This window comes from Mustela erminea, chromosome 9, assembly GCF_009829155.1.
Source record: "Mustela erminea isolate mMusErm1 chromosome 9, mMusErm1.Pri, whole genome shotgun sequence".
Classification (NCBI taxonomy): Eukaryota; Metazoa; Chordata; class Mammalia; order Carnivora; family Mustelidae; genus Mustela; species Mustela erminea.
The window spans coordinates 58,666,912-58,680,366 of NC_045622.1; the positions used below are offsets into that span (position 1 = coordinate 58,666,912).

The following is a 13,455-nucleotide window of genomic DNA, read 5'->3' on the forward strand; positions in this document are numbered from 1 at the left end:
AATACAGAGATCTGTGTAAGATAGGGATATTTTAATATTTTTATAATTCGTTAGCCAATTGACCAATCATCATGTATCACATATCACTTCTTTTTTCTAGTGATGTAGGAGGCCCTTGTCATCATATTTTTTATCCTCATTCACACATTTTTTTTGAAATGCTATTTTTTTCTGGGGATATATATTTTTAAACCTTTGGCCATATTATGTTTTGTTATTATAATAACTTTATAATACATTTTAACGTATCAAAGAACAAGTCACCTCTCCTTGTCATTTTCAATATTATACTGAATGTATTTGCGTATTTATTATACCTAACACATTTAGGATGCATTTGTCACTACGCATTAGAAACTCTTGTGTGTTATTGATTGAGAATGGTTTAATTCATGAGAATATTCATGGGAGAATTCACATCTTTTCACTATTGAACATTCCTATCTTCAAGAAAGAAACAAAAGACTTTCTGTTGGTCTTCAATAAATTTTTAGAGACCTCTTCTGTCCCTGCCAGACACAGACATTTGTTATACCAGTATGGTTATAGTTTCATGGCTATTGTAAATAAACCTTTATTTTTACAAAATTTCCTCAGTAGTTAATTCTTTGAACAGGAATAGCTATTAATTTCTGATATTAATCTATTTAGTCACTTGGGTGAACTCTATTTTTAGAGTTTGTGGTCCATTCTTTTAGATTTTTGAGGTAAAGAATCAATGAAAAATTAAATAAAGTCTTTGAAAAATTTCTTTTCAAAAGTAACACTCGGCTTTACTTGTCTTTTCTCATTTACTAAGACTTTTCTGTAGAATGTTGAATAGTAGTTGTGATAGTAGAAATGTTTATCTTTTACTGATTTTCATAGAAATGTTTTTAATAGGTCACTAGTAAATATGTTTGCTCCAAATTTCTAGAAGGTGTCTTTCATTCAGGAACACATTTCCTTTCTAAATATTAAGAATTTTATCTTGTACTGCCATTGAATTTTCTGGTGTTTTCCTCATTTCTTGATCAGGTTTTTCCCTGCATTAATCTTTTGTATAGCCATACCATTAATAGTTTTCTTAAGTTGAATAATTCTTTCATTCCTAAGACAAAGTCCACTGTTTCAAAGTGCAGTATTCTTTAAAAGCACAGTTACATCTGGCCTGCTAAAAAGTTATTTATAATGTGTGCATGTGTCATCCTAAGTAATTAGATGACTAGCTTTCCATCTGTTTATGTGTTCGAGAATAGGGCTTTTGAACCTCAGCCCTGTTAACATCGTGGGCTGGATAGTTCTTTGTCGACTTGTGTATTTTAGGATGTAGGCATCAACCCACTAGATGCCAGCGGCACTGGCTCCCCAGTTGTGCAACCAAAACTGTCTGCCGTCATTGCCAAATGCTCCTTGCTGGAAGACCAGAATTCCCTCTTTTTTACTCTACTAGAATTTGTTGAAGGATAGAAATACTCTACTTCTTTTTTCCTCATTTTACTTAAAATTTGGTTGTGGGAGTTTTCCTCATCATTGACACTTCCTCTCTGTTGGCTTTGCTTTCTTGAACTAGTTTGGTGATTGATGTTTTTCTATAAAGTTGTCCATTTTGTATCTGTTGCCAAATATATTGTTTTACTTATGAATACCATGCTTTTATATTTGAAGTTTTGTTTCTCCATACTTTTGTTTTCCTTTTCATTTCTCATGCAGTTAATCACACTTTTTCTAAAATTTTCTTGACTGCTCTTGAAAAAAGTTTGCATATTTTCTTTTTAAGTAATCAAGTTTGGTATCATTGTTAACTCATTCATTTGTGCTCTTAATCTTTGTTAACTCCTTCTCACATTTATTTACATATTTTCTGAGCATCTTACATTGAAAACAGAAACGTTTACATCTTTGTTTTCTAATAAACATATATTCTTCAGAGTACACATGCACTCTGATATCTTGCCCTAGAGATTCTCATATGTGGTTATCTCATTTTTATACTGTTTCAAGAATTGTTTTTCTCATTTTTATTTTTCTGGCATAGAGAAGATGCTTAGTAATAGGATGTTGCTATTGCTTTGAAGCCCTTTTCATTTTGTATTTATAATACATTATTATCTGTAGGTTAATTAATAGACTAGGTTATACAGTATGATATATGAAAGAGATTAGTTTGTGCTTAAATACAGAAGAGGTGGAAGAAGAAAGTCAGTAGAGTTTGAGTGGGAGGGACTTGATGATTGATTGGGAAAGATGTAAATGTACAGGACAAGTCCCAGAGTTCTGATTTAGAGAATTGGTTAATTTTTATGAAAATTATACCTTTATCCAGAATATGTAGGAGTAAGAACAGCTATAGGGGAAAATGATCGATTTGGTTTTAAAATACTGAATTTGATTTACTCATGAGAAACACGTATGGCAACGTTTGGAAGGAAGTTCTAATCTTTAAGAACCTGGAAACCACAGCTGCCTTCAGATATCTATTTGAATTTTTTGATTAGATAGGTGAAAGATGAAACTGTGAAAATGGGCAAGATAAGTATTTAAATGACTCAAGAATGGGCAAAGGGCAGATGTCGGAAGGATTCCAAAGTTAAGGTTCTTTGGGTGCGGGGTGGAAATTCAGAGAGAGAAATTGCTGAGTGGTGGGAGACGAGGAATAGAGACTAGTGCCAATACGTGAGGAGAGAAAGTTTCCAGGAAGAAAGTATCCTCAGCATAATATGTGAATGTGTCGCAAAAATGAGTCAACCGAATCTGGCAATACTATTTTGTTGTTATTTCCATAGAATCGGCAACTGACTCTCTGGCGCTCGGCACACAGAGACGATCAGTGATAAAATTCCTTGCCCCAGAAGCCTAAGGAGATTTGTGTCTACATAATTCAAAGGGAATTACCCTGAAACTTAAGACTCTACTCCAGAGATGCCACACTGACCAAAATGTGTCTCTGGAAGGCACAAATCTGAAAAATGTTTGGCAGGGACATTTTGTCAGACTGATGTAGAGGTTCCTCTTGTGTTTCTTCAGCATTACTGAATGAAGGCATTGGAGTCATATATGCAGGTTCCGACTGCAGCTTTTCTGATTATTGAGGAAAATTACTTAATTCCTTTGACCATCAGTTTCCTCATAAAAATATTAGGGATAACAACTTTTTGTATTTCATTGGATGATTGTGATGATTTGATGAGGTTATGGATATGAAGATGGTTGTATCTGGCACATGGCATGTGTTCAAGAAATGATGGCTGTTATGTATGGTTCTTTGTGTTTGAGGAACAACCTATACCATACATCAAAATGCAGTGCTTACTGCGCTACTTTAAAATAATGGCAATGTTTGCATTTCTATCTCTTTCTTCCTTCCTTTCCTCCTTTCCTCTCCTCACTGTCTCTCAATTTCTCCCCCCACCCTTCATGCCTGCCTTCCTTCCTCTATCTTTTCTTTCCCTCTTTCTCTCCCTCTCTCTTTTTTTTCTTTCTGCACCTTTGTGTTATATATGGTTTCTCTCAACGATTAGGTAGTGCTTTATAATGTTAACCTTGGGCAATTAATTTTTGGTTCTGTTTTCTCATATGCAAAATATACCACTATCTACCTCCTAGAGTTGGTGTTCGGATGCAATTACATAATGCATATAAAATGTCAAAAGGACAGAGAACTTTCAACAAATGGGTGTTATAATTATTTTTGTTAGGGTGGTAGTTTGGATCACCTTGCCTTCACATTTATAAACGTGTGTGTTGGGGATGTTTTTGGCATTCTTCTGAGTGCCCAGAAAAAACTAATAATACCCACATTTCAAATGTGACTTGATTTTTCAGAGCTTTATTTCAGGATTAATAATTTATTTTAAAAAATTGGTGAAAATCGTTGTTATTTGTAATCTGAAACTAATACAACATTGTAGGTTATTTATACTTTAGTAAAAAAGTACTGGAAACCAATTTTCTCATATTGTTTAAGTATTCTACTATGAACTTTTACATGCAGGGATGACTTAATTGTGGTGTTTATGGTCACCAGATAGAATTACAGACTTAAGAACATCTGATTTCTGGGATGCCTGGGTGGCTCAGTGCGTTAAACCTCTGCCTTTGGCTCAGGTCATTATCTCAGGGTCCTGGGATTGAGTCCTGCATCGGGCTTTCTGCTTGGCAGGAAGTCTGCTTCGCCCTCTCTCTGCCTGTCTCTCTGTCTACTTGTGATCTCTGTCTGTCAAATAAATAAATAAAATCTTTAAAAAAAAAAAAAAAGAACATCTGATGAGGCATCACTTAGGGAATCTTCTCTTTTCAATGCATGATGAGAGGCATGGAGAGAAGCATCCAGTACTGGAAATCTCAGAAAAAAATAAAATTCTTAGAGAATCAGCAGTAGTAATTCATTGAATGTGAGAGTGCCAGGAAGATATTCTAAATGATAGCTATGAATTTCTTACATGTTATGTTTGATTATTCAAATATCCCTGTCTTCTCAGTCCCTCAATATGTTGGCCCTCAATAAAACCAATGTTCAACCTCTGACCTTCTTCCTGACGGGCATCCCAGGCCTGAAAGCAGCCCAGGTTTGGATCTCCATCCCTTTTTGTCTCCTGTATGTCATCGCCCTCTCAGGGAACAGTGTGATCCTATTTGTGGTCCTCCGTGAGCAAAACCTCCATGAACCCATGTATTATTTCCTCTCTATGCTTTCAGCCACGGACCTGAGCTTATCCCTGTGCACCCTTTCCACTACCCTTGGTGTCTTCTGGTTTGAAGCTCGAGAAATCACCTTAAACGCCTGCATTGCCCAGATGTTCTTTCTCCATGGATTTACTTTCATGGAGTCTGGGGTTCTGCTGGCCATGGCCTTTGATCGCTTTGTAGCCATCTGTAATCCACTGAGATACACCACCGTTCTCACCAATGCCAGGATTGCCCAGATTGGGATGACCATGTTGGTACGGAATGTTGCTGTCATGTTACCCGTGGTGCTCTTTGTTAAGAAGCTGTCTTTCTGCAGTGCTGTGGTCCTTTCACATTCTTACTGCTACCATGTTGATCTCATTCAGCTGTCTTGTACAGACAACAGAATCAACAGCATCCTTGGTCTGTTTGCACTTTTCTCCACAACAGGGTTTGACTGCCCTTGCATCTTGCTGTCCTATGTACTGATCATCCGATCTGTTCTCAGCATTGCCTCCTCAGAGGGGCGGCAAAAAGCCTTCAACACCTGCATATCCCACATCAGTGCTGTTGCCATCTTCTACATCCCCCTCATCAGCTTGTCTCTTGTCCATCGCTATGGCCATTCAGCACCTGCATTTGTCCACACCATCATGGCGAATGTCTTCCTTCTCATTCCTCCTGTGCTCAACCCTATCATCTACAGTGTGAAGACTAAGCAGATTCGAAAGGCTATTACCAAGGTCTTAATTCAGAAGCAGCAACAAATCTAATCACTAGTTATCTCAGAATAGAGAGAAAGCCATTTGTAAATGAGTGCTGCCATAGACTGGGGTAATTTTCCCTATTCTGTACCTTGATATTCTTCTAACAACCTTAAGCTAAGTAACTTACAGATTGCATGGTATTTGCTTATGTTCCTTCTCAATAAGTCTCCATTAATATCACCTAAATTATGCTTTGTTTTCAAGGCAAAGTGAGGTAATGTATGTAAACAACTATTCATATGTGCAAATAGTATGAACCTGAATAAATATTCATTCAGACTGCATGCAATTTAAAAAGTCGAAATTTAATGTAGGAAAGTTTGTTATTAAACTGTTCTTTTCTGAATTATATCCAAAGGGCACTTTAATTAAATTTTTTTTCTTATAGTTCTTGGTTAACTCTAAAAATAGTCATTCTATAGAGTGTATCTTACTAGCATATTAATGTAGTTCAACACTGGATTGTATACAGGTAGTTATCTTGCCCTTTCTACGTGTAGGATCATACATGATGTCATACAAAATGCCATATCAAATGCTCAGCGTCAGTCCTGCTGCTGTTAGCAGAATGTTAGAAGCGGATAATAACATTACTAACAGCCCAGAAATAAAGATTACACAATTTTTCCTAAAATTAACCTTGATAAATGGGAATTTATACTTTTGGCTCATATTTTATCTCTCTCTATTCCATTTTGACTTCATCTGTGAGCCCACTGGATCAGGAATAGTATAACAAAGCTTGCTGATATTTACATGTATTCTTTCCATCTTATTATTGTTTCTCCTCTGAGGTGGGTACAGTTTTGTGGATGTTAGCATGAGATACAAGGACTTTCAACCTCTGTGTCCACTTTAGTATGTATTTTGCATACATCTTCTACAGACTTCCTTATCTCTCTTCTTTTGAGTTTGCTAGTTCCATTCACTGAGCAACTAGCCAAGCCTTCAGCAAAGTACAGAAGTCCACGTATAATCACATACCTTAGACAACCTCTCTTTCTACACAAAGTCTACAACCACTGTCCATCATGAGAACTGTCTTTCATCACTTTTTCTTTTCTTTTTTTTCTCTTTATGGTCATTCATGTATGAGGCTGTTGTGCCACTGTATTCTACGTCTGGTACCAATGCTTAGTGCCAACTTGTCCACCAATCCATCCATAAACAAAGCCTGAATATTTTCCTTCTCTTCCAGTAACTTATCAGAACCTTCAGTGAGGCCATGAATATGAATTAATGGAGACACATCTATAAGACATTGATAAATGTCATGGAATTCTGGGACAACTGTTCACAAACTTAATTTGGGCTTACATGGACTTTGTACTTTATCTTTCCTACCGTAATGGTTTCAACTTCACTGATATGCTAACATGAAAATTTTCCCAGCACATAAGTGTGATATAACCAATTTTATACTTAGGGCTCTGCAGACTAGCCACAGGTGAAAAATCATTGTGTTCACTGTGACATAAAATTTGTCCATAATTCCATTAATCATCTTGCCCCAATAATCTCATACTTTAATCAAAAAAGAACATGATGGAATATTTGGTAGCCTTTTATCAGTGAGAGATGATATCCCATGTCTAACAGTCCTCAAGGAATTTGGGTATTCTCCTTTCCTCAGTGAAAAAGTACATTTATAAGTGGGCACATTTGATTTTGTAAGTACATTTTAAGCCTGTGAATTTACTAAGGTTTTTCTTGGTGAAGCTTGCAAAACCCAGTCTACCCTCTGGGAGTGCCAAGAAAGGTGCCAAGTCTCTGAGCTCTGGGTGCCAGACAAGCTTATGATCGCTGGGCACTGCTGGAACTGGGATATAGACACAGTGCCTTTTGTAGGACTATAATATATTTCCATGTGAGGCTCAGGTGGGGATAGCTCCAGGCTGCCCTTTTGAGATGCAGGTTGGGTGGCCAGTTCACTAGATGGCTAGCCCTGTGCTGCCTTGATTTGTATACACATGCCCAAGGCTAAGGAGAAGAGGTAGGAGATGTTCCCTCAGCTGGAAGCCTGCTACATACTGTCTGGGCCTCTGGTTATGTCCCTGTTGCCCCAGTGAAGAACAGAGAACGTGCCCAGTGGCTATACTGGAGGAAGTTGTGCACTGCTGGAACTGAGCACTGAAGAAACACACAGTGCCAAGCAATAGAAAGATAGCATGTTCTGTGGGAGTCTGGCCAACACAGCACACAGAAACCAGGAAGAGAAAACTCCTTCTCCCTTGAGTGTTCCTCCACTGCCTTCCACTGATGCATCTTAATACTGTGTCAGCTGACAAAAGACAAGTATGTACAGAGTCCCAACACCATCATCATAGAACAGGTAAAAAGGAAGTTGGAGCTGAGAGATAGTAAATCAATAATGAGCCAGTCACCTTTATGGGTGACTATGGACCATACCTGCAGACCCAAGGCTGAAACCTTATCAAATACATCTCATGATAGTCCTTCCAGGAAAACAAGGAGGGAACCATTAATCCATTGGATCTCATTTACCGTTGATCAGTATTTATCCGATGAGTTGTTCATTCCCCCATACTTCCTCACATGTATGAATGCCAAGTGAATACCTGAGAATGTGTCATGCCTCAGTGTCTGCCCTGGGGCAAGAAGCAGGAGGAGCACAGTGCAGGTCTAAGGCAAGAGGTTACCATGTTCTCCCTTTGTGGAGCCAATCAATGAGTGATGCGTCTGTTTGTTGCCACCTTGACTGGACAATAAGCCCACAAGATTTGTAGTGGTACACTTCAAATGAAGCTGAATCATGACATAACTCAAACCCTGATGTTCTCATCAGGAGAGGCTGTAGGTTGATAGAAGGCTGGTGCCTCCAAGTAAGGTTTGGGCCATCTCTCCTGTGGAACTGAAAAGTCACCTTTGTTCTTTTCTGGTGCAAATGTTACTTCCCCCATTTAATTCCATAAATCAATTAGGGTGGTTTACTTACCAACTTTTATTTCTTCATTTTTTTTTTAAATGTCATAGAGGAGAAATGGTTCAGAAAAGCTTTCCATGAGCCATGTGTTTTAGAAAAGATGGAGGTAGCTCCAGGACAAGGAGAAATGTTCAATAAGCATGTAAAGCCCATAGACGTGTTCTCAGAGAGGGCTGCTGAGAGCAACTCCTTTTATAAGGAATATTTGTCATTGTGAAATTCAGTACTTTTTACATTAAAATTATAATATTAACAATATATTAAAAAATTTAAAAAGTGAAGAAGTGGAGGAGGAGGAGCTGGGGCAGCAATTTAAACAGTAAGAGGATAATGCATTTTATTTAATCTTTTACCTAAATATTCTTAGGTGAATTTGCCTTTTACCTATATTTATCCCTTCTAGAGGGAGAGTTGTCACTGCCTTGCTCCCTGAAAATACAAAACAGAACAAACACCAGTGTGTGTGTGTGTGTGTGTGTGTGTGTGTGTAGTTGGTTGCTTTTCCTCCTGGTGACCTTAAAGCCATTTCTGGATCTAGGGATCAAGGAATGTTCAATTCAGAATGATGCAGATATATGTCAAGGAATGCTGGGAGGATGTAACATAGACATAATTGAGCCATTTAATTCCATTATGATCCTAGACAGATGCTGGATTAAATATATCCAGATTAAGAATTTAATTCTTTATTTAATGCTCTGATTATAATATGTTTATATACTAGAATATGAAAAATCACTTTTCACAATCAAATTATAAGCCTCTTTTTTCCAGTTTTCTGCCTGACCAATGCTGATGACCAGCTCTCACCTCTAGCACATCTCCTTTTATATTAACCTGAGGACCAAGTAATCATTGTAGGCTTATGTAAATTGGTTCTGTTATTTCTTGTTTCTTTGTTTCATGCTGATGGTGTTTAACTAGATCTTCTTTTCTATTCTGTCTTTGAAAATCATATGGAATTCTGAATGTACCACTGGAATTATACTTTTTATTTCCAATTTTCAAAGTTGAGGGCTGAATAAGAATTGGTAATTCTGACATCAACAGTCTAAGATACCATAATGTTTGTGATTCTGGCTTGCTTTCTGTTTTATGAGATGAAATGTCTTCACTGGGCAAAAAATGTGAAGGGACTAGATATAAGACAACAAAGAAGAGGAGTCAATGATAAATCTGAAAGCTTGTGACCTACCTAAATCCACTCACATTTAAAAATAGATGTTGTGATGACAAAACAGAACCTATCATCTGTGGGGAGAATTCCACACAAGGTCTGTGATAGTCTTAGACTGAGACTATTAAGGCATACACTTATTGTTGGAGACATAGCTGGGTATAGTCCACCCTACCAGTGTCTGAGATAGGCTCTCCTCAAAGCCTGTACCTAATGTAGGAACAGAATCTCAAGAGTTAATTAAATCTATGTGAGTCAGAGCCTGCTTTCTGCATTTCTTAGGTGAGCCTGTTATTGACAGACGGTGATGAAGTTAGATAGTTGTTTTGTTTTGTTTTGTTGCCAGGGGATTAAGTGCCTGTTAATTCTCAGGAGGATATGCCTATGCTAGGAAAGAGTATGAGGGTCTATATAAGAATATGGATTCCCAACATGGTGCTGGAGCAGAGAAGTTACCGAACCTGGCGAGTCTGAAGCCTTTTCACCCTTGTTCTTGGTTAAAGAACCCAGGAGCCTGGTAGGTGTCTTAGAGACTCAAAATGAATTTCCCCAAGATTATTTTATGTTTCCTAGAGAAAATTCTGCAATTTATAGAGATCAACCTTATGCCTTTGAGAAAGCTAGAGGTAAAAATGCTTCATAGTTTGTTCAGCCTAAGGGACCAAACTATATTTGGGACAGCACTGAGAGCTGAAAAGTTAGGGAACATATGTGGGATGGGGTACATCTTTGTATTTGCATGATGAACACATTTGAAAAGACAATGTTGTCAATAGTAAGTCATTCCTTTAGTACCTGAGTTAGGCTGGTAGCTTGTCGGGAAGACCTCAAACATGGAATCTTAGAAATGACCATTTTTAAAAAGATTTTATTTATTTATTTGAGAGAGAGAGTGAGAGAGAGCATAAGCAGGGTGAGTGGCAGAAGGAGAAGCAGATCCTCCACTGAAAAGGAAGCCCAATATGGGTCTTGATCCCAGGACACTGGGATCATGACCTGAACCAAAGACAGACAGTTAACAAGCTGAGCCATCCAGGCTCCCCTGAAATGACCATTTTGAGGAAACTTTTGAATAAGAATGGATAAAAAGTATATTATCACTTTTCTCGCTGTGAATCCCACTCCCCTGACAAAGACAGTGTCAGCTGCACTATGGGGGCTTTTCTGGTGTAGAGCTATTAAAAAGAAAGCTACCTGAGGTGTGAGTAATGCTGGCACCAAGAACATGAGCAGGATCAAGCCCAAAAACCAGAGATAAGAACCTGAATTGGTCACCAGTCTGAAATGCAGACATTGAGCAGCCAAGAGCAATGGCAGAGGATGCAAGAACAGGGAAAGGAGGGCAAGAACCATGGCCATCCTGAGCTGGGCCAATAGCAACTGCATGGAAACAATGTATTTAAAGCACCTACAAATTGCAACTGTGGTATGTGCAACTGTGGTATGTGCTTCTTGCCAAGGAAATACTCCCTGCATATGAGAGGCGAGACAAAATAGACGCACAGTACTGAAATATGTTCTCCTCATTTAGCCTCTTCACTTCTCCTTATGACACACCATACATGCCACAAATTGTCATAGTCTCTATCTTGAGTCAATTTGAGGCAAATGTCCTTCAAAATTTTGGCAGCCGAGAGTAGAGCTAGTAACTGTTCTCCCCTTCACTGCTTTCTAGTTCCACCCTTCACCCTGTAATTTGTTCCTTCTGGATGTACTCCCTCTTTCTCCATCCTTGACAAGAAATACTTCTTAACTCCCCACAAAAGAATCAATGCTTGTGCCTGGCCATTCCCTTCTCACCACTTATTCTGAGGTACTAGGTGGCAGCTCACCACCTAGAGTATGATAGCTGGTGTCAGAAGAGTCCTTCCTCAGCTCCCTGAGGTGCTTGCTCATTCAGACTGCCTCAGGCTACAGTAATGTGCTGGTGAATAGTGTTTGGTCCTGGAGATCTCGGGGTGGTTTATGGTTCTGGGAGTGGTGTTGTATAAGACAATTTGGAAGGGAGAAGAATTAAAAGAATATAGAAAAGTATAGAGCATTGTCCTGTGTTTTTGCAATTCTTTTGGGAATTTTGGGAAAATTTAAAATACTTGTGTATTTGCTTTATGTGTTATTGGCTTTTTTAAAAGTGAAAACTAAGACATTACTCTTAAATTTGGAGTTCTGTTTGACCATTGCTCCATTCCCAGCGCACTCATTCTACTGCGATTGTTTGTGTCTGTGTGCTTGTGCCTGGATGCATAATTTTCTAGCACGTGGGTCAAGAAACTATTTCCTGTAAATAGCCAGAAAGTAAATATTTTAGACTTTTCAGGCCATATACCTGTCTCTGTCATATATCCTTTTTCTTTTCCTCTTTAAAAACACTTTTTAAAAATATTTTTAAAACTCTCACAGATTGTACAAAAACAAGGCATAGGTTGAATTTGGCTCAGCATATTAGTTTGTCAAACTCTGTGGTAGATCCATTTTATATTTTCACACACATGTATCATGAACAATAATATAAGAGGTCTCCTTTAACTACTACTGCTATAGCATCTGTGATTTGCTTGAGTATGTGACCAATGACCACGTTCAGGATGTTATAGTTTTTCCAGATTCGATGTACCCCAACTTAGTTTACTTGATGCATAAATCTCAAAAATGATAGTTTTAATAAAAAAGGTTATCAGAACACCTCGTTGCTTCCAAGCTATCAAGTTATTCAGAAGGATATCAAGGAATGAAGATATAGTTGAATAGTATGAAAGTCTCAAGTGAATATCATGAAGAACCCATTTAAATCTACTCTGTATTCTTCTTTATATAGAAAAAGTTATATTATATTATTGTTTGATACCTAAAGATGAGCTATATGTAATTTACCTGGCAACTGAACTTAATTGTATTCAGTAAATACAACTAAGAGAATTTCTGTTTATTGTTGATGTTATTTATCTACCAGGAGCATATAAACGAAAGACCTGTTTGTGATGTTTGCTCTCAATACCTCAGAAGTTGAAATATCCACCTTCCTGTTGATTGGGATCCCAGGGCTTGAGCATATGCACATTTGGGTCTCCATCCCCATCTGTTTTATGTACCTCCTGGCCATCCTGGGCAACTGCACCATCCTCTTTGTCATCAAGACAGAGCCTTCCCTGCATGAGCCAATGTACTATTTTCTCTCCATGTTGGCCCTATCTGACCTGGGCTTGTCTTTCTCTTCTCTTCCCTCCATGCTGAGGATCTTCTTGTTCAATGCTTTGGAGATTTCTGCTGATGCATGTATTGCCCAGGAATTTTTCATCCATGGATTCACAGACATGGAATCTTCGGTGCTTCTGGTCATGTCCTTTGATCGCTTTCTAGCTATTCGCACCCCCCTGAGGTATAGCTCCATTCTTACCAGCTCCAGAGTTTTGCATATCGGACTGACATTTGCTATCAAAAGCATGTTACTAGTTCTTCCTCTTCCTTTCACTTTAAAGAGACTCAGGTACTGTAATAAACGCCTGCTCTCACACTCCTATTGCCTCCACCAGGATGTCATGAAACTGGCGTGCTCTGACAATAGGGTTAACTTTTACTATGGTCTGTTTGTGGCACTCTGCATGATGTCAGACAGTGTGTTCATTGCGGTTTCCTATGTCTTCATCCTGAAGACCGTATTGGGTATTGCATCCCATGGGGAGCGACTTAAAGCTCTTAATACCTGTGTGTCCCACATCTGTGCTGTGCTTATCTTCTATGTGCCCATCATCACTTTGGCTACCATGCACCGCTTCGCCAAGCATAAATCCCCCTTGGCTATGATTCTGATAGCTGATGCATTCTTGTTGGTACCACCTTTGATGAACCCCATTGTGTATTGTGTAAAAACTCGGCAGATTAGAGTAAAAGTCTTGGAAAAACTGAGTCTAAAGTCTAAATGA

At 38.3% G+C, this 13,455-nt stretch overlaps 2 protein-coding genes across 2 annotated transcripts; both read left to right on the forward strand.

Moving 5' to 3' along the window:
• The first annotated feature begins 4,469 nt into the window (after window positions 1-4,469).
• Window positions 4,470-5,420, forward strand: LOC116600175 (olfactory receptor 51F2). Its single transcript, XM_032360301.1, has one exon. It carries the CDS (start codon window positions 4,470-4,472, stop codon window positions 5,418-5,420), a length of 951 nt encoding a protein of 316 aa, XP_032216192.1.
• Window positions 5,421-12,513: 7,093 nt separating this feature from the next.
• LOC116598089 (olfactory receptor 51A7-like) lies at window positions 12,514-13,455 on the forward strand. Its single transcript, XM_032356339.1, has one exon. The coding sequence runs from the start codon at window positions 12,514-12,516 to the stop codon at window positions 13,453-13,455; it is 942 nt and encodes a 313-aa protein (XP_032212230.1).